General features: G+C 44.8%; 1 protein-coding gene across 2 annotated transcripts; it reads left to right on the plus strand.

The window, feature by feature from the left end:
* Positions 1-169: 169 nt before the first annotated feature.
* LOC135505935 (multifunctional protein CAD-like) lies at positions 170-23,683 on the plus strand. 2 transcript variants are annotated; one of them, XM_064925192.1, is made up of 44 exons: positions 170-583; positions 1,419-1,558; positions 1,636-1,765; positions 1,897-2,039; positions 2,251-2,392; positions 2,615-2,786; positions 3,293-3,478; positions 3,584-3,693; positions 3,781-3,923; positions 4,053-4,184; positions 4,382-4,615; positions 4,771-4,992; positions 5,199-5,387; positions 5,521-5,645; positions 5,746-5,879; positions 6,028-6,140; positions 6,223-6,473; positions 6,822-7,068; positions 7,160-7,258; positions 7,487-7,711; positions 8,052-8,234; positions 8,417-8,635; positions 8,803-8,970; positions 9,355-9,537; positions 9,633-9,737; positions 9,900-10,145; positions 10,538-10,619; positions 10,792-10,958; positions 11,116-11,280; positions 11,379-11,510; positions 11,891-12,092; positions 12,228-12,418; positions 12,581-12,814; positions 12,938-13,076; positions 13,240-13,281; positions 15,863-15,919; positions 16,361-16,548; positions 16,739-16,813; positions 21,727-21,939; positions 22,133-22,258; positions 22,437-22,592; positions 22,739-22,840; positions 22,919-23,013; positions 23,146-23,683. In XM_064925192.1, exons 1-44 carry the CDS (start codon positions 502-504, stop codon positions 23,243-23,245), a joined length of 6,789 nt encoding a protein of 2,262 aa, XP_064781264.1. In that variant the 5' UTR covers positions 170-501; the 3' UTR covers positions 23,246-23,683. The 2 variants fall into 2 exon arrangements, with proteins under 2 accessions (XP_064781264.1, XP_064781265.1); XM_064925193.1 differs by lacking the exon at positions 13,240-13,281.
* Positions 23,684-23,733: the final 50 nt, after the last annotated feature.

Raw genomic sequence — 23,733 nt, forward strand, 5'->3', positions numbered from 1 at the left:
TTGTGTGAAGTGAATCAACAGAGCCAACTGAACCAACAGCACGTCTTAATTGCCATGATTCTGGGTGCCAGACTTCAAAGGCGCAAAAGCCAGCCCTTTGAGATTGTCCCCTCCTTAAACGTGCTTACGCTCGTTTTTACGCTCTATGTAACCACGGCGAGGACGCTGAAAAAGTTCCACACTGCTAAGGCGGCGTGCTGAGCAGTGTGGATCCAACGTTCAGCCTTCGAAATACAACATTTCGACGTATTTAACGCTTTCTTTTGTTTGAAAATAACATAATTTGTGTTAGTTTTAACATAGTCAATTTTCAATTATTATTATATTTTTTGCTCTTGCATCCTCATTAGCATCTGACCAACGTGTTTCACGTGGGCAAGCATTGCGGAACTGAAGCATCCATCAGACCAAAAAAGCTGATTATTGCTTTCCATAATTTAATCAAAAATTGCATTCATTCTGCACAATTACAGTATTGACATTTTTTATAAAAAATAAAAAATGGCAACCCTGATTTTAGAAGATGGGACCACCTTCAAGGGACGCCTTTTCGGGGCAAATGCGTCGGTGTCTGGTGAAGTTGGTAAGTCGTATTTTATGAGAAGGCAAATTGGCCCATTGATTCGCAACATCTGTATAACTATCTCAGTTTAATATAATGATATCATCTTTTATATTCTGACTGATAGCTATATGTTACCCACAAAGTCAAATTTTATAGCTAAAAGCAGCTCTTCACCCAACCGTCTTCGGTTCCGCGCGAAATGTTCGAGTTTCCCCTTTGGTGCGGTCTTTACAGCGTGTCTTCCCGTGCAGAACGTACTATTTGACGAGTTGTCACGTGGTCCTTGTTTTTTTTGCGCAATGATGTGACATTAATATTGTATCCTGTATTTTAAACCTTTATTCAGAAATTTGAATTACACCCAACATTTAAGCAATTGTCTGAGAATGGTGCTGGACCATCTGACGTAAAAGAAAAGGGGACAGTTTGATGAAGAAGTTTTAAATAAGGGTTAGAATCCATGCATGCCACATGATTGCGAAAATCACAGGGCCCTACCATGACCTATTGACTTCTTCCTTCAGCCCTATTTCGGTCTGTGGCGCAACTCGGTTTGACCTATTTATGAACATGTTTCGCCTATGCCCTATAAAGTATTTGTTGCTGTACCATGTCCCATACATTGTAATCACTGAAAAATTGGGTAGTTAGATGTTATGCTCCCCTACAAATTAAGTTTAGTTTAGCCAATAAGGTTTTTGCTGAAGTGCAAATGTCTAAAGTTCCAGTATACCTTTCTCATCACCTTTCTAAATGTGCCAATCCTGAAATGTAGCACTTTTCACTGATGTACATTTTGCTATGAAAACTGGAAAGTTGACATGATGATTCCAGATGATTGTTTGTTTTGCAGTGTTCCAGACAGGCATGGTGGGCTACCCAGAGGCCCTGACTGACCCGTCCTACAGGTGTCAGATTCTCACCCTCACCTACCCTCTGCAGGGCAACTATGGCATACCCCAGGATGAGGAGGGTGACTTTGGACTCAGCAAGGTGGGTGGAGTTGGCTGTTGGGATGCTTCACACAAGCGCCTGTTTGACTGTAATGTTCTATTCTGTTTTCCCCTCAGTGGTTTGAGTCTTCTAAGATCCACGCTGCAGCCCTCATCGTCGGAGAGGTCTCGCAGAACCCCAGCCACTGGAGCTCAGCCATGTCTCTGGACCAGTGGCTCAAAGAGCAGGGCATCCCCGGCCTAGAGGGTCAGTAGAGTTATCATTCGATACATCCTGGTACTGTATCAAATGTTGTCTGAATCTGTTTTGATGTGGTGCTGTTTACAGTAGTGTCTACAATAGAGGTTGTAGTTGATGCACTTGCTTTAATACTGTAGGAGTTGACACCCGCAGTCTGACCAAGAAGATCCGTGAGAAGGGGACCATGCTGGGGAAGCTTGTTGTGGACGGAACGTCGGAGGCCAACGTTCCATTTGACAACCCTGACCAGAGGAACCTGGTCAAGGAGGTGTCCATGAAGGTAAGGCAGTGCTGTTTTAAGTTTGGTCCGTCATACTTTTTTTGTGTGTGTTTAGATTCTAAAACGTCCTCAATCGAATGCCAGTGGTTTTGTGTGGATTACATAACACTGATCACGTTCCAAGTCTGTGAAAAGTCGAATGTTTTGTCTCACCACAGTAGATAAGCAGAGGCTTATCAGAACTAATACGTGCCCTGCCTGTGTTGAGCAGGAGCCCCTGGTGTTCAACCCCAGTGGTACTGTCAGGATCACAGCAGTAGACTGTGGCATTAAGTACAACCAGATCCGCTGCCTGTGTCAGAGAGGGGCCTGTGTCACTGTGGTGCCCTGGGATCACCCACTGGACATCACAGGTTAGTCACAGCACTGGGTTTCATATACGATTCACAGAGACACTGTACCATCACTCCCTGTTCCATTGTTTTCCCTCTTCTCTCACCTGCATTGATCTTTACCTTGGAGCTTCTGACCTGCAAAGTTGTGTTTCAGCCATTCAATTATGAAGTTCTATTGTGCAATAGTTAGTATTGTAATATTTGTTGTGGCTATGCTGACGAAGATGTGGTCCTTTTCAGATTTTGATGGGCTATTCATAAGCAACGGCCCTGGGGACCCCCAGTTCTGTAAGGAGACCATAAACAACATGAGGAAGGTGGTGTGTGTGGATAACCCCAAGCCTGTGTTTGGAATCTGCCTGGGCCACCAGCTTCTCTCCCTTGTCATCGGAGCAAAAACCTACAAAATGAAGTTTGTACAGAGTACTAAATCTTAGTTCTGATTGGTGTCTCTCTCTGCCTCAGCTCTTAAGTTCTGCTTACTTTCTTTGTTTTGCTTCAATGAGGACAGCCAGTGGTGCTGGCTATTGGTGCTGTTATTTGGCCACCTCCTCAATGTCAGTGCTTCCCAGGGCCCCTCTTTATTTATCTGGGAGCATTCTGGTGTGAAATGAGCTTTTCTGCTTAGCGCAGCAGTTTTGATGCAGCCTAGTGCATTGCTGAGGTGCTGGAAAGGCCTGGTTTGTTTTGGTAAGACTCCTGGGATTGTTACTTTGTTAGCGCTCTGTTTGTCCAAGGCCAGATGAGATGCCAGCTTCCTTTTGTCCCTCTGGAATGTTTGGCCATGCAGCTGTACAGTCAGTGGGTGGGAACAGAACAGTTCACCGGGTTAATAGTAAGACCTTTGCAGTGTTTATGTGTCAAGTAAGGATTCTGTAGAATAAAAGAATAGAATTAGACTAAAACAACTGTTTTTAGGTATGGAAATCGTGGCCATAACCAACCCTGCATCCACAAGGGCACGGATCGCTGTTTCATCACATCTCAGAACCATGGCTTTGCTGTGGACCCTCTCACCCTGCCTCAGGGCTGGGATGTGCTCTTCACCAACGCCAATGACCAGACCAGTGAGGGCATTGTGCACAACACCAAACACCTTTTCAGGTACAACTACAAACTCTTGTGCTGCTTCCAGCCTTTCAACTTGTTTCATTGGAAAAAATGGTACAGGAAATTGATAACCAGATATTGTTTTACCTGTCATTTCAGTGTCCAGTTCCACCCAGAGCACATGGCAGGCCCCACTGACCTGGTCAGTTTGTTTGACGTGTTTCTGGACACGGTTAGAGACCACAAGGAGGGCAGGAGTGGCAAACCAGGTTAGATGTGCGTTCATCTCCTCAACCCTCCTTACCTCTGTATTCCAGATGTAGGCTATAGTAACGGCCCTCTCTCCCTCCCTGCAGTGAAGCAGAGACTGACGGAGCGCCTGACCTACCCTGGGTCTCCCAAGCCGGAAGAGTTTGTTCGGCCACGCAAGGTCCTGATCCTGGGCTCTGGGGGCCTCTCCATCGGACAGGCTGGGGAGTTTGATTACTCTGGCTCTCAGGTGAGACAAACTGCCAACACCAGTGAAGACTAACAGCAAATACAATGAGCTGTTTAATTCAGTGTTGGTTCTCTCTAATTTAACAGTACTTGAACTAATCAGACAGTTGTCTATGTCCACCCCTCCAAGGCCATAAAAGCATTGAAGGAGGAGAACATTCAGACTGTGCTCATCAACCCCAACATCGCCACGGTTCAGACCTCCAAGGGACTGGCTGACAAGGTTTACTTCCTACCTCTCACCCCGGAGTACGTCACTGAGGTAAGGAAGGACATTGCTCCCTGCGCCGCCATCCAGTCATTTCAGATGAGTGCTCAGCAGAGCGTGTGCATTAAAACGGTCATATACTCAGAACTGATAGTAGAGAAGGAGCCAATTTGTCCCACAAGTTGTCATTGAGATTTGGTCATTCAGTCAATGAGTGAGAACTGACCATCTGCCCACTTTCCTCTGTCCAGGTGATAAAGAATGAGCGTCCAGACGGGGTCCTCCTGACCTTCGGGGGGCAGACTGCTCTGAACTGTGGGGTGGAGCTGACCAAAAGGGGTGTCCTGGAGAAGTATGCGGTGCGTGTGCTGGGGACACCAGTGGCCTCCATCGAGATGACTGAGGACAGGAAGATCTTTGTGGAGAAGATGGAGGAGATCAGTGAACACGTGGCGCCCAGCGAGGCTGCTCTGTCTGTGGAGCAGGTAAGGAAAGGGGCTTGGGACAAATGTCTCACTCCCTCACACACACATTGACCCATACTGAAACTATACTATTATTTTCTTGATCGTCACTTTATTCGTGGATTAGAACCATCTTAATGTTTGACTACTGTGGGCTTTTGCTGTGTATTTTGTAGGCGGTGGCGGCTGCAGAGCGTCTAGGCTACCCTGTCCTGGTGCGCTCTGCCTTTGCCCTGGGCGGACTGGGCTCTGGCTTCGCCAATAACAGTGAGGAGTTGACCTCTCTGGTGACCTCTGCCTTCGCCCACACCTCCCAGGTCCTAGTGGACAAGTCCCTGAAGGGCTGGAAGGAGATCGAGTATGAAGTGGTCAGAGACGCCTACGACAACTGTATTACCGTAAGTAGAGGGACGATACTATGCATTCAACTGTATTAAGGATCATTTTAAGAAAGTATATATTACTATGTAAGTACCATGTTATTATTCATTTGACTGTATTACAGCTATAGATTATACATCGTAGTTTGTGTGAAGCCTCCTTATCAATGACGACGCAAGATCGATTGTGATTAAAATGTTGTGTGTGTTCATCTGTGCTGTAGGTATGTAACATGGAGAACATTGACCCTCTGGGTATCCACACTGGGGAGTCGATCGTGGTGGCGCCCAGTCAGACGCTCAACGACTACGAGTACAACATGTTGAGGGACACCGCCATCAAGGTCATCCGACACCTGGGCATCGTGGGAGAGTGTAACATCCAGTACGCCCTCAACCCGGAGTCTGAACAGGTAAGTCCATACTGACATTGTGAATCATTTTCTGAGAGTTTATACTAGTGTTAAACCTCTGAAGCATGTTCTGATATTTTTACAGTAATATTTATACCGTATAGCAATCTAAATGGGTGTTTCTGTGCTCCAGTACTACATCATTGAGGTGAATGCCCGTCTGTCTCGGAGCTCAGCTCTGGCCAGTAAAGCTACAGGATATCCTCTGGCCTACGTGGCTGCCAAGCTGGGACTGGGCATCCCTCTACCCATCCTCAAGTGAGTTTGGATTAAAGTCGGGTTAAGAATTTAATTTGTCGATTTATCTGCTAATACCAAGGTTCTAACTGGTCATGGTAATGACTCTGCTCTTGTCCAGGAACTCGGTGACCAACCAGACCACGGCTAATTTTGAGCCCAGTCTGGACTACTGTGTGGTGAAGGTCCCTCGCTGGGATCTCAGCAAGTTCCTTCGTGTCAGCACCAAGATAGGCAGCTCCATGAAGAGCGTGGGTAAGAGGACGAGCACTGATGTGTTTATTAATCTGATTTGGGAGCAGCACAGTGCCTTATCTATAGAGGCAGATGATTCTACCACTTAGTGGCATTGCAGGTTTACATTAAGGAATTTGTTGATTAATCTACTTGTCTGACCTTGTAGGAGAGGTGATGGCAATCGGCCGCAGCTTTGAGGAAGCCTTCCAGAAGGCTCTACGGATGGTGGATGAGAACTGTGTGGGCTTTGACCACACCATCAAACCAGTGTCTGACGAGGTAAGCTCAGTCAGCCCATTTTTCCCTCTTGGCTTCCTTTTTATGGGAACTGTTCAGACATGACTGTCCTTTGGTCTTACAGGAGCTGCAGACCCCGACAGACAAGCGTATCTTTGTGCTGGCGGCTGCTCTGAGGGCGGGCTACACAGTGGACCGCCTGTACGACCTGACCAAGATCGACCGCTGGTTTCTCCACAAGATGAAGAACATCGCGGACCATGAGAAGGTGCTGGAGTCGTACAACCAGGATGAGAGCGCCATGCCTCTGGAGGTGATGAGGAAAGCCAAGCAACTGGGCTTCTCAGACAAACAGATCGCCCTGGCTGTGCAGAGGTAAGGTACTGTGTTGTCAGAATAGTAGCCTGCTATTCACACGCGTTTCAAAACATTAATAGTGGAGTCTGTTACATGAAGAAAATCTCATAGAACCTATAAAAAGTGAGATCAAGATTGCCGTTGACAAAACTTGACTTGATTGTTCAGTGATGATACGATGGCGAGTCGGGACGCAGTCGGTCTCTGGGGGTCATGTTCTGTGTGTCTAGGTTCAGTTCCCTTAAGCATTGTGTTCTTCAGTTGACGACATCGATGCATTTGTCTGAGAAGGGCTTGATTGATTTGAAATGTCTTTTTTTTTTTTAAATGAACTTGTCTGACCTTTGACCCTGCAACTCTCTCCAGCACTGAGCTGGCGATGAGGAAGCTGCGACGTGATTGGTGCATCTTGCCGGTGGTGAAGCAGATCGACACTGTGGCAGCAGAGTGGCCAGCCCAGACCAACTACCTGTACCTGACCTATAACGGAACAGAGAGCGACCTGGGCTTCAGTGAGCCCCATGTAATGGTGATCGGCTCCGGCGTTTACCGCATTGGCAGCAGTGTGGAGTTTGACTGGTGTGCTGTGGGCTGCATCACGGAACTCAGGAAGGTATGACTATTTATTTATACTTTTTACGGAAGAGCTCTCATTATTATGTTGATAGTGACATGATTTGCTGTCCCCCCCCCCCCCCCCCAAGATGGGCTATAAAACCATCATGGTGAACTATAACCCAGAGACTGTCAGCACAGACTACGACATGTGTGACCGTCTCTACTTCGATGAGATCTCCTTTGAGGTAAGAATGCTCGGCTGGTGGCATGGTCCTAACTCACTTTCTTTCAAACATTTTATTTTGTAGTTTTTCTTCATACAATATATAGCAATCACCAACATTCAAAGGTCCTAACTTACTTGATCTAATGCTTTTATCTCATAAACAAAGGACCTCAACACCTCCATACCCTATTTAATGCATGGTATTATGCATGAACATGTAGCTCCATTGTCTCCTCCCTTCCTCCAGGTTGTTATGGACATCTATGAGATGGAGAACCCAGAGGGAGTAATCCTGTCCATGGGGGGCCAGCTGCCCAACAACATCGCCATGTCCCTCCACAGGCAGCAGTGTCGCATCCTGGGCACCTCCCCGGAGTTCATCGACTCTGCTGAGAACAGGTTCAAGTTCTCCCGCATGCTGGACACCATTGGCATCAGCCAGCCCCTGTGGAAGGAACTCACAGCGATTGAGGTAAGCACAGAATGTTAAGTTCATGTTTTAAGTATCCCTGTATTTCTGTTATTATGGGGCTATCACTCAGGCAAGAGTGCGCCTGCACAGGGAGTCTTGTTGTTGATGGACCTGGCCTTGAGTGTAATGGCTACCTGGTAGTGTTCATACGGTATAGTAAACCTTGTGAAACTGGAACCTTGTCGTTGTGTCATTTCGAGTTAACACAGAACACTGCTTCTAATCTGTTTGAATTTCAAACCAGTAATGAAGATGCCTTGGTTGTTGATGAGCAATGTTATTGTTTTGATCTCAAGTTAGATGGAAATTGTGAATGTGATGTAATATTGTATCCTCCCAGTCGGCCATGAAGTTCTGTGAGACCGTGGGCTACCCGTGTCTGGTGCGTCCCTCCTACGTTCTGAGCGGAGCAGCCATGAACGTGGCGTACACAGACAGCGACCTGGAGAAGTACCTGAGCAGCGCTGTGGCCGTGTCCAAGGAATACCCTGTGGTCATCTCCAAGTTCATCCAGGAGGCCAAGGTATGACTCGGTAATTGCTTGACTACACAGATTGCAATGCCCTACTGCTTTTGTCATTAAAAGGATAATTCGCTTAAATATAAATGACATTTTATTTTCAATGTGTAAAAAAAAAGTCGACAACCTTTTTAAATATCCAGTGAGCCTTTAGTTTGGACCTGACTGGTGTCTCTGTGTTTCAGGAGATAGACGTGGATGCGGTGGCATGTGACGGTGTGGTGATGGCCATCGCCGTGTCAGAGCATGTGGAGAACGCTGGGGTGCACTCTGGGGACGCCACCCTGGTCACGCCCGCCCAGGATATCAACCAGAAGACCATGGAGCGCATCAAGATGATCGTCCACGCCATCGGTCAGGAGCTGCAGGTCACCGGGCCCTTCAACCTGCAACTCATCGCTAAGGTAGTCTTTCTAAAGGATGTTTTGGAGTTTCAAATCAGAGGTTCGCGATCAATAACAAGTCAAACCAATAATCAACCACGAGTCAATCAAGTTTTCTGGTCTCTGCGGGATTTCCAATGGCTGGCCACCTGTTGCCTTTAATTGCAACGAGTGTGTTTTCTGGACAGGATGACCAGCTGAAGGTGATCGAGTGCAACGTCCGAGTCTCCCGCTCCTTCCCGTTCGTCTCGAAGACACTGGGAGTGGATCTGGTCGCCCTGGCAACACGTGTCATCATGGGAGAAGAGGTGGAGCCTGTGGGCCTGATGAAAGGAGTGGGTATCGTGGGCGTCAAGGTAAATGCGCAGACAAGTCTACAACCATTAAATACCCACGTTTTAATTACCTCGACTAGTGACTTTCAACAATAGTCTTACGGGGCCCAGATTTGAAGAAGGTTATTTGCAGGGGGCTAGACATTTTCTCTTAAAACCAGTATAAAAAATAATGCACAAACACAATTATCTTAAAGCACTTTTATTAAAATGTTGCTATAAGTTCATTTTAAGTGTTTTAAGATGAGCCTAATTCAGTGCAAACAATTGTTTAAATAATGGAACACATTTGTACTTAAAACACAGTTGACCTGCATCACATTAATGAATTTCTACTTTCCTGTCTGTTTTACTTGCACAGCTTAATCTTGTGAGTCTCTTGCGCTCTCTCTCTCTCTCTCTCAGGTCCCCCAGTTCTCGTTTTCTCGTCTGGCTGGGGCTGATGTGGTTCTGGGCGTAGAGATGACCAGCACTGGGGAGGTGGCCTGCTTTGGAGAGAACAGATACGAGGCCTACCTGAAGGCCATGCTCAGCACAGGCTTCAAGATCCCCAAGAAGAACATTTTGCTCTCCATCGGCAGTTATAAGGTGACTACAATGAGATATGCATGCATGTGTTGCTAATTTTCATGGAAATTCATTTTGAGGCTAGCGCTAAATAAATGTTCCTTGTTTGTTTCTAGAACAAGAGTGAGCTGCTGCCTACTGTACAGGCTCTGGAGAGTCTAGGCTATGACCTGTATGCCAGTCTGGGGACCGCTGACTTCTACACTGAGCATGGAGTGAAGGTACATCACATCTAGTCTAAGTGGGAGAGTATCCACTTCTCAACAAAGTGTATATATACAAAAAAAATACCCTTTACATAATTTCCAGGAAAGATTGAGCAATTTTCAGTTCACATTTTTTTAGTTACTTCCTGAATTAAACTGAAGCCCCTCACCCTTCAGGTGATGGCAGTGGACTGGCCGTTTGAGGAAGAGGAGAGCGACTGCCCCAACAAGGACAAGCAGAGGAACATCTTGGAATACCTGGAGGACCACCACTTTGACATGGTCATCAACCTCTCCATGAGGAACTCTGGAGGCCGACGCCTCTCCTCCTTTGTAACCAAGGGTTACCGCACCCGCCGCATGGCCATCGACTACTCAGTCCCCCTCATCATTGACATCAAGTGCACCAAGCTATTTTTCCAGGTAGATGAGTTTTTTATTTCACCTATATTTAACCAGGTAGGCCAGTTGAGAACAAGTTCTCATTTACAACTGCGACCTGGCCAAGATAATGCAAAGCAGTGCTACAAAAACAAGAGTTACACAGTCAATAACACAATAGAAAAATATATGTACAGTGTGCAAATGTAGAAAGGTAAGGCAATCAATAGGCCATAGAGGTGAAATAAGTACTATTTAGCATTAACTGGAGTGATAGATGTGCAAGTAGAGATACTGAGGTGGAAAAAAAAAAAGAGAAACAATATGCAGATGAGGTAGTTTTGTGTGATGAGATGTTAGTCTTTGTTTTTTTGAGCTCGCGATGATTGATTGCTGACTATCCTGGTTGAATTGTGTGCTGCTGTGATTTGTAGGCACTGCGTCTGGTTGGAGGCTTTCCGCCCGTCAAGACTCACGTGGACTGTATGACGTCACAGAAGTTGATTCGCCTGCCTGGTAAGCAGTAAAGCACCTTAAGCTTGGGCTGTGACACAAAAAAATGGCTCTTAACTTAAAAAAACAATCCCCCTGCTTTCTTCCTGTATTCAGGCAATACATGATGGCTACTTCAGTCAAGCTGTGGAACTGCAGGGTTTCTAAACAGTTCTAATTGAGTCCCCTCTGCCAGGTCTGATAGACGTGCACGTCCACCTGCGCGAGCCGGGTGCCACTCACAAGGAGGACTTCTCCTCGGGCACAGCGGCTGCCCTAGCAGGGGGCATCACCATGGTGTGTGCCATGCCCAACACGGCACCCGCCATCATCGACCTCAGCTCTCTCACCATGGTCCAGAAGGTAATGAAAGCATACATGGTCATTTAAGACATTCGCCACTAAATATTACAAATAAGTATGTTTCAGACATGAAATGATGCCTATATTTATTTTTTTATCAACCAATGCAGTACTTAAAGGTTTACTCACTCACTGATCCAATGTTTTGTCCGCTCAGCTTGCCAAGGCAGGGTGTCGCTGTGACTATGCCCTCTATGTCGGGGCGGCTTCAGACAATGCTGCTGTCTTACCATCCATTGCCAGCTCCGTCGCTGGGCTGAAGATGTATCTGAACGACACCTACTCCACTCTGAAGATGGACAATGTCTCAGTTTGGATGGAAGTAGGAGACTAATCAACTGACTGAATTACGTCTTTGATTGATATCATTCGCAAGTGTTTCTGTTGATCTGAACAGTACTTTCTCTTTCTGTGAACTAGCACTTTGAGAAATGGCCCAAACACCTACCAATCGTGGCTCACGCAGAGAAGCAAACGGTGGCAGCCATCTTGATGGTGGCCCAGCTCTACCAGAGAGCTGTTCATATCTGCCATGTGGCCAAGAAGGAGGAGGTAAGATGGCCACCTGGAACATCCCATGCATACAGATGAAGCACTGCTTTGGCTTTGTGGCCCATTCATAGTCTCCAGAGGGAATAAGGTGTCAACTAAGGCATACAGTAAGCAACCTTTTAGTTGTAGTTTTTTGGAAGGAGTCATCATCGATTCCTTTCATTTAAGATCAACTGCAAGACCCCACAGTAGTAAGTACAAGACAAAGGATATAGCACTGCTCTTATGTTCTAAAATAAGACTTTGCCTACAGAAGTGTGATCTATGCCATTTGAAATGATTCATTATGAGCCAGAAACAGACCAGAACAGACACAGGATAGTAATGTAATGAATTTGCTGAGTAACGGTTGGCATCTATTCCATCCTTCCCTTCCCCAGATTCTGATCATCCGCGTGGCCAAGCAGAAAGGCATCCAGGTGACGTGTGAGGTGGCGCCCCATCACCTCTTCCTGTGTGAGGAGAACGTGGCGGACATCGGGGACGGCCGGGCGCAGGTACGCCCCATGCTGGGCACCCGGGAGGACATGGAGGCCCTCTGGGAACACATGGACATCATTGACTGCTTCGCAACCGACCACGGTGAGGAGGGCTCCATTAACCCATACCTTCAACATACTGCTTCAGTTTTTTTAAATATTTTTTTTATATACTCAACTTGTAACTATGTTGGCATACAACAACCTTGATAATATTTCTGTATGTTTTGGCTAACAGCCCCCCATTCAGTGGAGGAAAAGAACTCCGAGAAGCCCCCCCCAGGTTACCCTGGCCTGGAGACTATGCTGCCTCTCCTCCTCACCGCCGTCAGCGACGGGCGCCTCACCGTCGACGATATCATCAAGCGCTTGTACGACAACCCCCGCAAGATCTTCTCCCTGCCCGCACAGGACAACACTTATGTAGAGGTAGCTACAGACACACTGCAATGGATGTTTTCCCATGTCAATTGGTCATCATGGCAAGGATTTATTCTCCTTGGGTTACCACATTGAAATACAAAGAGTGGTTGAAGGGACTAGCTTTTCAAGACCATTCTTGATGTCTAAAGACCTGCTGTCTCCCATCAGGTGGACCTGGAGCAGGAGTGGGTCATCCCCAAACACATGCAGTTCACCAAGTCCAAGTGGACGCCTTTCGAAGGTATGAAGGTGAAGGGCAAGGTCCGCAGAGTGGTTCTCAGAGGAGAGGTGGCCTATATCGACGGACAGGTGCTGGTCCCTCCCGGTTATGGAGAGGATGTGAAGACTTGGCCTGCACCCATCCCCACCCAGCCCCCTGAGCCGGCGAAAGAAGTCCAACCGGTACAGTCCCACCCATTTCAGTTCTGCCCTTTCACATAAGTGTGCTGCTATTCAACCTACAGTTATGTGATGTAGCATACTATCAGGCATTGGCCGTGACAGGCATTGGCTATTGTGTGGTAGACCCCAGAGCACCCGCGGCTGACCTCGCCGTGTGAGGGCATCCGTACCCGCGCCCCGAGCCCTCGCCGCTCCGCTGGGGATGGCCGCTACATGCTCCCACCCCGTATCCACAGGTCGTCTGACCCGGGCGTTACACCAGGTACTACAACTCCCACAACCCCTTCTCTCCCCCAGAGCCTGGTTGTCACTTAACTGAAGTTGCCTCAATAGTTTGTCTTACACAGCTGAGCGCCTGCTTGTTGTGGCAAAGTGCTCTGAATATCTGCTTCAATAAATTGGATATTCACTGTGTCCATCTACAGGTTTTAGGACAATACATACAAAATGGCGCTTGGATTTTGTTGGTAAACCTTTTAGTCTGCATCTATGAACCTACTGATCATGTGATTAAGCGCACTGTATATAAAGTGTTTTATGATAAAGCAAATCATTTGCATTTCTCTACTGTCGGCAGCATGGTCAATTAGTACTAAGAGGAGTACATTTGCTTACTTTTGAATGAGAGGTCTAAATAAACTCAGCAAAAAAATAAACATCCCTTTGAGGACCCTGTCTTTCAAAGATAATTTGTAAAAATCCAAATAACTTCAGATCTTCATTGTAAAGGGTTTAACTTCTTGACGCTACCCATCCCGTTAGCGGGATCATATTCGTCAGCAACCGCTGAATAGCATAGTGCAACAGTCAAATAATATTACTAAAAAAAAAAAAATTCATGAAATCACAAGTGCAATGTTGCAAAACACAGCTTAGCCTTTTGTTAATCCACCTGTCGTCTCAGATTTTGAAATGATGCTTTACAGCGAAAGCAATCCAAGCGTTTGTAAATTTATTGATAGCATAGCATAACATGTACACCTAGCATCAGGAAGCTTGGTCACAAATCAGAAAAGCAATCAAACTAATCGTTTACCTTTGATTTTCGGTTGTTTTCACTCACGAGACTGTTACACAACAAATGTTCCTTTTGTTCCATAAAGATGATTTTTATACCCAAAATACCAGCGTTTGTCGCGTTATGTTCAGAAATCCACAGGAAAGAGCAGTCACGACAACGCAGACGTATATATTCCAAATAATATCCATAATGTCCACAGAAACATGTCAAATGTTTTTTATAATCAATCCTCATGTTGTTTTTAAAATATATATTCGATAATATATCAACCGAGTGTGGTTTTTCAATAACCGTGGGAGGAACAGTGGCTGCTTTACTCAGTTGCGCAAAAATGGTTGTTTTTTAGCCAAAACAAACATACTGCCCCCTACACGCAAAAGGTTAAACACTGTTTCCCATGCTTGTTCAATGACCCATAAACAAGTATATAACATGCACCTGTGGAACGGTCGTTAAGACACTAACAAGCTTACAGATGGTAAGCAATTAAGGTTACAGTTAAGAGGCCTAAGTTTTCATTAGTGTCTTTTCTACTGACTCTGAAAAACACAAAGATGCCCAGGGTCCCTGCTCATCAGCGTGCTGCAAGGAGGCGTGAGGATTGCAGATGTGGCCAGGGCAATAAATTGCAATGTCCGTACGGTGAGATGCCTGAGACAAGACAGACAGCTGATCGTCCTCGCAATGGCAGACCACATGTAACAACACCTGCATAGGATCTGAACATCACACCTGCGGGACAGGTACAGGATGGCAACAACTGCCCGAGTTACACCAGGAACGTACAATCCCTCCATCAGTGCCCAGACTGTCCGCAATAGGCTGAGAGGCTGGACTGAGGGCTTGTAGGCCTGTTGTAAGGCAGGTCCTCACCAGACATCTCCGGCAACAACGTTGCCTGTGGGTACAAACCCACCTTCGCTGGACCAGACAGGACTGGCAAAAAGTGCTCTTCATTGACGATTCATGGTTTTGTCTCACCAGGGGTGATGGTCGGATTCGCGTTCATCGTCATGGGAATGAACGTCACATAGAGGCCTGTACTCTAAAGCAGGATTGAGGTGGTGTCACAGCATCATCGGCCTGAGCTTGTCATTGCAGGGAATCTCAATGCTGTGTGTTACAGGGAAGACGTCCTCCTCCCTCATGTGGTACCCTTCCTGCAGGCTCATCCTGACATGACCCTCCAGCATGACAATGCCACCAGCCATACTGCTCATTCTGTGCGTGATTTCCTGCAAGATGGGAATGTCCGTATTCTGTCATGGCCAGCAAAGAGCCCGGATCTCAATCCCATTGAGCACGTCTGGGACCTGTTGGATCGGAGGGTGAGGGCTAGGGCTATTCCCTCCAGAAATGTCCAGGAACTTGCAGGTGCCTTGGTGGAAGACTGTGGTAACATCTCACAGCAAGAACTGGCAAATCTGGTGCAGTCCATGAGGAGGAGATGCACTGTAGTACTTGATGCAGCTGGTGGCCACACTAGATAGTGACTTTTGATTTTGACCTCCCTCCCTTTGTTCAGGGACACATTATTCCATTTATATTAGTCATGTCTGTGGAACTTGTTCAGTTTGTCTGACTCTTATGTTCATACAAATATTTACACATGTTGAGCTTGCTGAACGTTAACGCAGTTGACAGTGAGAGGACCTTTCTTTTTTTGCTGAGTTTATATTGGTCCACCTACAGCTCTCTGATGCTTGAGATCTTTTAGTCGGCCATTTGCTATGCTCTTTCTTCACCCATTAACAAGACACTTCACACACAGCCACTATCTGATGATTTCAGTTTGAAATGAATGATGAGTTGTTGATTAACGTTTGATTCACGTCACTGTCTTTGTAAGAAACAATGGCCAGATGAAATTATGCTCAATGCCACAATCGCAAATGTATTAATAATCCAAATGATATTAGCGTTTCATGTCAGTATACTGGCTAATTGCTATAGTATTGTCTAAATGACTAGTTTTGTATCGTCTCTCTAATACTTGTGTTCTAACTCTGTCATGATATTCTAAACAGCTGAAGATTCAAGGGAAAGAGCATTAAGAAGAGCATTTGAAGAAGATTTAAGAGAAGGTTTGAAGCTTGTTTTAGCGCAGCTCTGCTGTTATGCCTAATACTAACCTCTTGTCTAGATGTGCCATCTTTGCGGCTGTTTTGGTGTAATTCTGGCAATGCATTCCAATGGAGTTATACTGGTAATTTCTTTGGACACTTGTATTGCATTGCATGATTGGTTGTAGAGAGGTTGTAATTTACATTCCTTCCAATTAGTTGCTGCACTATCCATGTCGCTTTGCTTGGAGCGGACTGCTTTCCTAACGCTTGGACCATTTCGAAAGGAAAAAGGGACAAACTTACTTTGAAATATGGTATAATCAGTGCTTTTGTTGGTCGCGCATCAGGAAATGGAAACGACTGCAGTCCTTTTAGGAGATGCTGCTGAACTAATGAATATTAACACACGTTAGATTTCTCCTGTGGTGTTTGAAGTGTTTGCTGTTTCTCTGTTCCCAGAGATGGCCCCCGCAGCTGGGGATGGCTCCAGCCATCCCCCTCCCCTGGCCAGGGTCCTGTCCCCCCGGGCTGAGGCAGGGTTGGGGGTAGTGGTAGGGCAGACCCTGACCCACCTCCAGACCTCCCCCCTACTGCACCCCCTAGTGGGACAACACGTCCTCTCTGTCAGGCAGTTCAGCAAGGAACAGGTACTCCACATAAATGGCCAGGGAAAGATTTACTGAAGTACATATGTGCTTTTATGTTTATGGAAATGGTAAAATATTTTGTCTTAATGTATTTTTCGTTATGGTGGACCCCAGTAAGACTAGCTGATGCTAATGGGGATCCTAATACAGCGAATTTGGAAAACAAATCTAAAATTTGTATCTATTTCAGATTTCTCACTTGTTTAATGTGGCCCATACTCTTCGCCTGATGATTCAGAAAGAGAGAACCCTGGACATCCTGAAGGTAAGAGTTTTTTTTCAAACTCTAATGTAAAGAATGACCGTGCGGTAATACTTAGGGATGTACCGATTTTACTGGTGCACATCGGTCCCGGTTTCAAATTTAGGGGGCATACGACTGCATTGGTCTGCGGATGCCAAACCAATCCAAATGTATCACGCATCGGTCAGGAAATCAATTCAAATGCTGATTCCGAATCGCTGATCGCTGAGTTTTACTCATATTTAGTGCTGTGGCAATTTTGTCAGCCGGTTATTGTCATGCAAAAGTCTGCCATTTTAATTTACATGAACATGTTTAGCCTCCACACATGCAAGCCGTTGCGTGCCTTTGGAACTACATTATTTAGTGTATATTAAAATGTTGTTCAACATCACAATAAATCCATTATTTATGTTAGTCAGGTCTAAAACATTGAGACGAAGAAAAAGTATTTCAGGTGAACAGAATATGAGTTGGCCTACTGTGGGCCGATGTTATCTGGCTAGGCTCCATGCTATAGGCTCTAGACTTGTTCATTTAGCTGACAAGATAAGCTGAAGTCCTGTGCCATGATTTTTATAGTAAGAACAATTTAATTTGACTGAATAAAAATAAAGGATATTGTTCCCCGTTAGAGAACCACTTCATATGTGCAGTTGCTGTCTTGAGCATGAAAGTGATAATTTGAAACAGGTCCTAAATACTAGATTTAGAGTTATTTGGAAACTTCAGTTGTGAATGATACAAACATTAAAGTCTTAGAAATCAAAACACACACGGGCTGCATGGTGCGACTGTAGGCTATTGATCTGAGAAGGTAGCTAAAAAGCTTGAGCTCTGTTCCTTGCTTCAGGCTGCACAGCTGTTCTCTCAAGGGATCATATTTTCACTCATCAGACTATTCTCAAGTTAATCTTGTCTGTACTATGTAAAATTTGATTTAGAATGGCCCATTTTCAAATAGGAGCATGTGCTAAATATTAGAGCACTTATTCATTCTAAGCATCAACCACCTTTAAGGAACAATCTCTCACTGCCCCATTAAGTGATATTCCAACCGAACTCTGTATTATTAGGATATTTCAAATAAAATACGAAGCCTACAATTAGTGACTAACTGTAAGCCGCCCTGCACAATCAATGAACCAACCACATCGCCTAGGGCTTTACAATTCTCTCCTAGACTCATTGATAGACATTTGGAGCCTTGCATAAGGTAACCGGTACGTCCAGCATGGGTTACAGTCTACACTCAATGGTCATTACTTACATTTGTTTAATTTTGTAGTATAGGCTAGGCAAATTATGTAGCAAAGACCTCTTAAATCAGTTTTTTTTTTTTTTTATCTGTCATTCCTAATATGTGGTAGGCTATGTATTGTATAACATTTTAATTCAGTTTTTTGGTCTGTTTGGGCTCATAAGCCTATGCAGAAGCTCTAAGCATGTGGATGTTTTTGTATTAATCATCGCCTTAGAAATTGCTGTCCATTTCATTGTTAGGCTTTAAAACAACATCCATGTTTTATACTGTTTCAACCTCCAAATTGATCAGTGAGTTGAGTTTTTTTTATTCATTTTTTTATCTACGATAGGCCTACTGTTTTGATTGTTTTTCATTTTTAGAGGGACAATAGAGCCCTGAGTACCAGCATTAGGACCGGATGATCGTTAGCATTTTGGGGACTACCAAAGCATGTCCAGAGTGCATAAAAGGAGATTATCATGAATTTTACTGTGGCCATAATACGGTCCTGCAACAGCCCTACTCATCTCTTTCTACTTTCATGAAGATACCTCGTCTTTTGTGTGTCCTCTCCTTCAGTGTCGAACTAAGCATGTACGTTGCCTTCAGAAAGTATTCACTCCACTTGTTCCACATTTTGTTGTTTAAATCCGGAATTTAAAATGGAGTCATTTAGAATTTGTTTGTTTGTTACTGGCCTACACACAATGCCCCATGTCAAAGTGGAATGATATTTTGTAAAATTTTACACATTAGTTAAATATTAAACTGAACTATTTTGATTCCATAAGTGTTCAACTCCTTTGTTATGGCAAGACCAAGTTCAGGGGTAAAAATGTGCTTAACTAGTCATAAGTTGCATGGACTCGTTCTATGTGCAATAAGTGATTTTTGAGTGACTACCTCCTCTCTGTACCCCACACATACAATTATCTGTAAGGTCCCTCAGTCGAGCAGTGAATTTCAAACACGGATTCAGCCATAAAGACAAGGGAGATTTTCCAATGCCTCGCAAAGAATGGTAGAGGGGTACCCATTATTTTTTTAAAGCAGGCATTGAATATCCTTTGGCATGGTGAAGTTATGAATTACACTTTGGATGGTGTAACCCAGTCACTACAAAGATACAGGCGTCCTTTGTAACTCAGTTGTTGGAGAGAATGGAAACCGCTCAGGGATTTCACCATGAGGCCAATGGTGACTTTAAAACGGTTCGAGAACAACATTGTAGTTACTCCACAACACTAACCCAATTGACAGAATGAAAAGGAAACCTGTACAGAATAAAAAATATTCCAAAACATGCATCCAGTTTGCAACAAGGCACTAAAGGTAATACTGCAAAAAATTGTGGCAAAAATGTACTTTTTACCCAGAATACAAAGTGTTATTTTGGGGCAAATACTACACATTGAGTACCCCTCCATATTTTCAAGCATAATGGTGGCTGCATCATGTTATGGGTATGCTTGTAATCGTTAAGGACTAGAGTTTTTTAGGATAAAGAAACTGAATGGAGCTAAGCCCAGGCAAAATCCTAGAGGAAAACCTGGTTAAATCTGCTTTCAACCCAACACTGGGATATTTAATTCAGCAGAACAATAACCTACAACACAAGGCCAAATATACACTGGAGTTGTATACAAAGAAGAAAGTGAATGTTCTTGAGTGGCAGAGTTACAGTTTGGACTTGAATCTGCATGGTTGTCTAAGAATAATGGGCAAATGCTTGCCAATCCATGTGTGGAGAAAGCTCTTACAGACTTATCCAGAAAGACTCGCTGCTGTAATTGCTGCCAAAGGTGCTTCTACAAGTATTGCGTCAGGGGTGTGTGAACTTATGCGAGAGATTTCACTTTCAATAAATTAGCAAACGTATAAAAATAATCATAATTTACTGTCAACAACGTATACGAGATGCACTTCAGCCCAGCTTGAAACAAAGGGAAAATCGGGTGCTCGACTGAGGGACTTGAAAATCAGAGCCTTGAATGCAATTCATCCCGAAAACGTAAGCCTGTTTGCTTGCTTGTCCCGTCAATAAATATATTGGATTTATGCAGCAACGGTGCTCCTTTTTCTTTATTCTCTCGGATAGTCACCAGGTGAAGTATTCTGGGGTAAGGAATGTTTTAGGTTTCACTATCATTATGGGGTATTGTGTGTAGATGGGTGAGCGAGAGAAATTGGTTTAATCAATTTTGAATTCAGGCTGTAATGTACAACGTGGAATAAGTCTAGGGGTGTGAATACTTTCTAAAGACGCTGTGACGGTCATTGATATTCAAGTCAATTTGAATTCCAAACAACCCCAGGGAATATCGGAGCTTAGTCAAACTGCCCTGCTTTGCACCCTGACCAATGTGAGGTAGGCGGCCTGTTCCTGACCTTTCACATCTGCGCAGCACCGTCCACATTCAAATAAAGTAGCTTATGGGATATTAGGCTTTATTAAGTGACAACTTAGGTAATTTGCTAGGTTATTGTTATCTGTGTGCTGTTGATATTGGTGTTTTACCGGAATAAAAGTAGGCTCCCGGAAACGACTAGCTGTAGGCTACCTGCTGAATGGGGCTTTCAATAGATTTTCAGGTTCACAATTGGCAATAGTTTTGGTAGTTTTGCTTTAAACATGCAGTGTTTTTTGTTTTAAAAACTTTTTTGATAATTTCATAATAAGGACAGCAATCACTTTGCGAAGTGCACTGCATGGCCAAAGCGGGAGAAAGGAAGCTCATCAAAGTGGTCAAAACCATTTAGATTCTGTGATGGGGATGAATGCCGAAGTTGTGCTATATATAGAGTACAAAATATGATAAACAAGTGACGTCAAAGGATCATAGCGTTCACCTGGTTAGTCTCATGGAAAGAGCATGTTTTCGTAAACTATAAATATGGGTACATTAGCAGTTTAAACACAATCTGCAAAAATGATGATTTAACTACTGGTTGGTGTTTTCAGAACCAAAGTAGGGGGGGGGGTCTGGTAGATGCCTGGTCTCTCTTATGGCTCAGATCAGGTGTCTACATAGTACGTACACTATAGACATGTTATTTACACACACACAAGCTCCATCAGCAGCTGATTTTTAGAATGGAAAATGTGTGTTTATGCAACTAATGTTAGTGCGTTGACTTGTTATTTTAATCAATCCGAATCGCTCCAACTCGTTTCACACTAAAACGTATCGGAGCCCATGTATCTAGATGGTTATTGAATCGTCTTGAAAGGGAAATGTGTACATCCCTAGTAATACTCAGACAAGCTGTGATTTGTCACAGTAGAAATTGCAGGAGAGAAACTCATTTCAGAGTAGCCAGTTGGGCCGTTCCATAAAGCCCATTTGTCAACCAGGGTTTGAATCATCAGCAGGACCTCAACAGGAAGCATGACTAAGTTCTGATTTCTCTCTTGGTTCTCTCGCCCTTGGAGTGCGATGAGCCATTGTCCTTCAGATGAAACACATAGGAGCAGGTGTCCAGACAACAATACAAGCAACACCTGCCACCTGTTTGTGTCTATGCCTAAAAATCACATAGAACTAGTTTTGCCACTTGGGTCAGTAAATCTCTGTTGTAAGAATATGGAAATGCTGTGTGTGCCCTGAAATGCCTGAATACTGAGCTCAGAAATGTTGTACACTAGTCTGTTATTTGTCTTAGACCCCTGTGTGTGTTACTCTCTCAGGGTAAGGTGATGGCGTCCATGTTCTACGAGGTCAGCACGCGCACCAGCAGCTCGTTTGCGGCGGCCATGCAGCGTCTGGGCGGCTCTGTGGTCCATTTCTGCGAGGCCACCTCCTCGTCGCAGAAGGGTGAATCTCTGGCCGACTCGGTCCAGACCATGAGCTGCTATGCTGACGTCCTGGTGCTCCGACACCCCATGCCAGGGGCTGTAGAGGTGAGCAGCGGTGTCGATTCGCCATGTTACAACTTCACTTAAACTTGCCCTGTCATGTTCCTTAGGCAAAATGTTCTGAGAAAGCACTTTGCAACAACAGTGGTACCACCTAAACACTGAGCATATCTCTTGTATCAGTTATTGAGTGAGAAGCTGCACTTTCTGTATCTGACATGTTTATCTCTAACTGTAGTGTGCAGCGAGGCATTGCCGGAAGCCAGTGATCAACGCTGGGGACGGGGTTGGGGAGCACCCCACTCAGGCCCTGCTGGATGTGTTTACCATCAGAGAGGAGCTGGGCACGGTCAATGGCATGACGGTGAGAAGAGCCCTCAAACCTCTGCTTTTTATGTTCTGACAGTGTTTTTATATGAAACGGAACTCAGATCTGGAACCTGACTGGGTATTTTCATTTCTAATCAGCTGCTCCTTGGTGACGGCACCCCTGCCTGGTAAGTTAACATAGCCAATGTTCTGACTGGTCTCTGTCTCTGTAGATCACCATGGTAGGAGACCTGAAGCACGGACGCACTGTGCATTCCTTGGCCAGGCTGCTCACCCAGTACAGGATTACTCTGCGCTACGTTGCCCCAAAGAACCTGCACATGCCCTCCGAGATCATCGACTTTGTGGCCTCCAAAGGCATCAAGCAGGTGGGCGGATCACATGGGCCATTTTGGGGAAGAACAGTTGTCTCTGAATCAAAAATGTCAATGGCACGGACTTCTGGTATGTAGGTGTCCTTTGTGCACGGTATGCACTACATAAAGCACTAAACTATGTCCTTGTGGCTGTACAGGAAGAGTTTGAGAGCATTGAGGAGGCACTGCCTGACACTGACGTGCTCTACATTACCAGGATCCAGAAGGAGAGGTTTTCCTCAGAGGAAGAGTACAAAGCGGTAAGGATGGGGTTTCACTAACCTGTGAGGCTGGCCTTAGTGTTTGATCAGTGCTAAAGGACATGTGTTTTCATCCAGTGCTTCGGTCAGTTCATCCTTACCCCACACATCATGACTGGAGCCAAGAGGAAGATGGTGGTGATGCATCCTCTACCGAGAGTCAATGAGATCAGGTACGGCTGATCCCTGAGATTACAATGCAGCTCTTCATTATTTCTCCTTTGATTCACTAATGTTTGCAAATTCTAGTTAATGAATTAAGTGGGATGATTTAGCGTCATGTTTACTTTCTCTCTCTCTTGCAGTGCGGAAGTGGACACAGATCCTCGTGCTGCCTACTTCCGGCAGGCTGAGAACGGCATGTACATCCGCATGGCCCTCCTGGCCACAGTGATGGGTAGATGAGGGGGTGTGTGTGTAGAGTGGACACGCCACTGTTAGGACCGCAAAACCAACTGGGACCAATTGAGAAATCGATAATCTAATTGCTCCAACAGTCTCTACAGTCACGTTTGGTGTGCACTCTTGAACCCTTTTTTTTTTTTGCCACCTCCCAGATTGAATTTCTTTTGTCAGTTAACAACAATTAGTTTTGCCTGTTACATGTATTGTCATTATTCTGAGTACAATTTGAGAAACATGTTTCATAGAATCAATATGTAGTTTATAGAATAGTTTTATTTCTGTGTCACTGTTGACGAGTCATCTAGTTTTATTGTATGGGGAAAAGGAATAGACTGCTCATCAGAAGGTGGAACCATTGCAGAACATCCTTTTTATGCAGGAGAATTGTTATGCTGATTGTGCTTTATAAATAATATAATAAAATGTCAACACTTTCAAGGGTTTTGTACATGAGTTTATTCCATTAACCTCTGAAAATAAAGCTTTTC

The sequence above is a fragment of the Oncorhynchus masou genome, chromosome 19 (genome assembly GCF_036934945.1).
Source record: "Oncorhynchus masou masou isolate Uvic2021 chromosome 19, UVic_Omas_1.1, whole genome shotgun sequence".
Lineage (NCBI taxonomy): Eukaryota > Metazoa > Chordata > Actinopteri > Salmoniformes > Salmonidae > Oncorhynchus > Oncorhynchus masou.

What these genes read in the sequence shown, in the direction of transcription:
- LOC135505935 (XM_064925192.1), top strand. Translation starts at nt 502, where the DNA reads ATGGCAACCCTGATTTTAGAAGATGGGACCACCTTCAAGGGACGCCTT. An exon ending in GGGCAGGAGTGGCAAACCAG is followed by an intron (nt 3,694 to 3,780) that starts GTTAGATGTGCG and finishes CCCTCCCTGCAG; the next exon opens with TGAAGCAGAGACTGACGGAG. An exon ending in TCTCCATCGGCAGTTATAAG is followed by an intron (nt 9,538 to 9,632) that starts GTGACTACAATG and finishes GTTTGTTTCTAG; the next exon opens with AACAAGAGTGAGCTGCTGCC.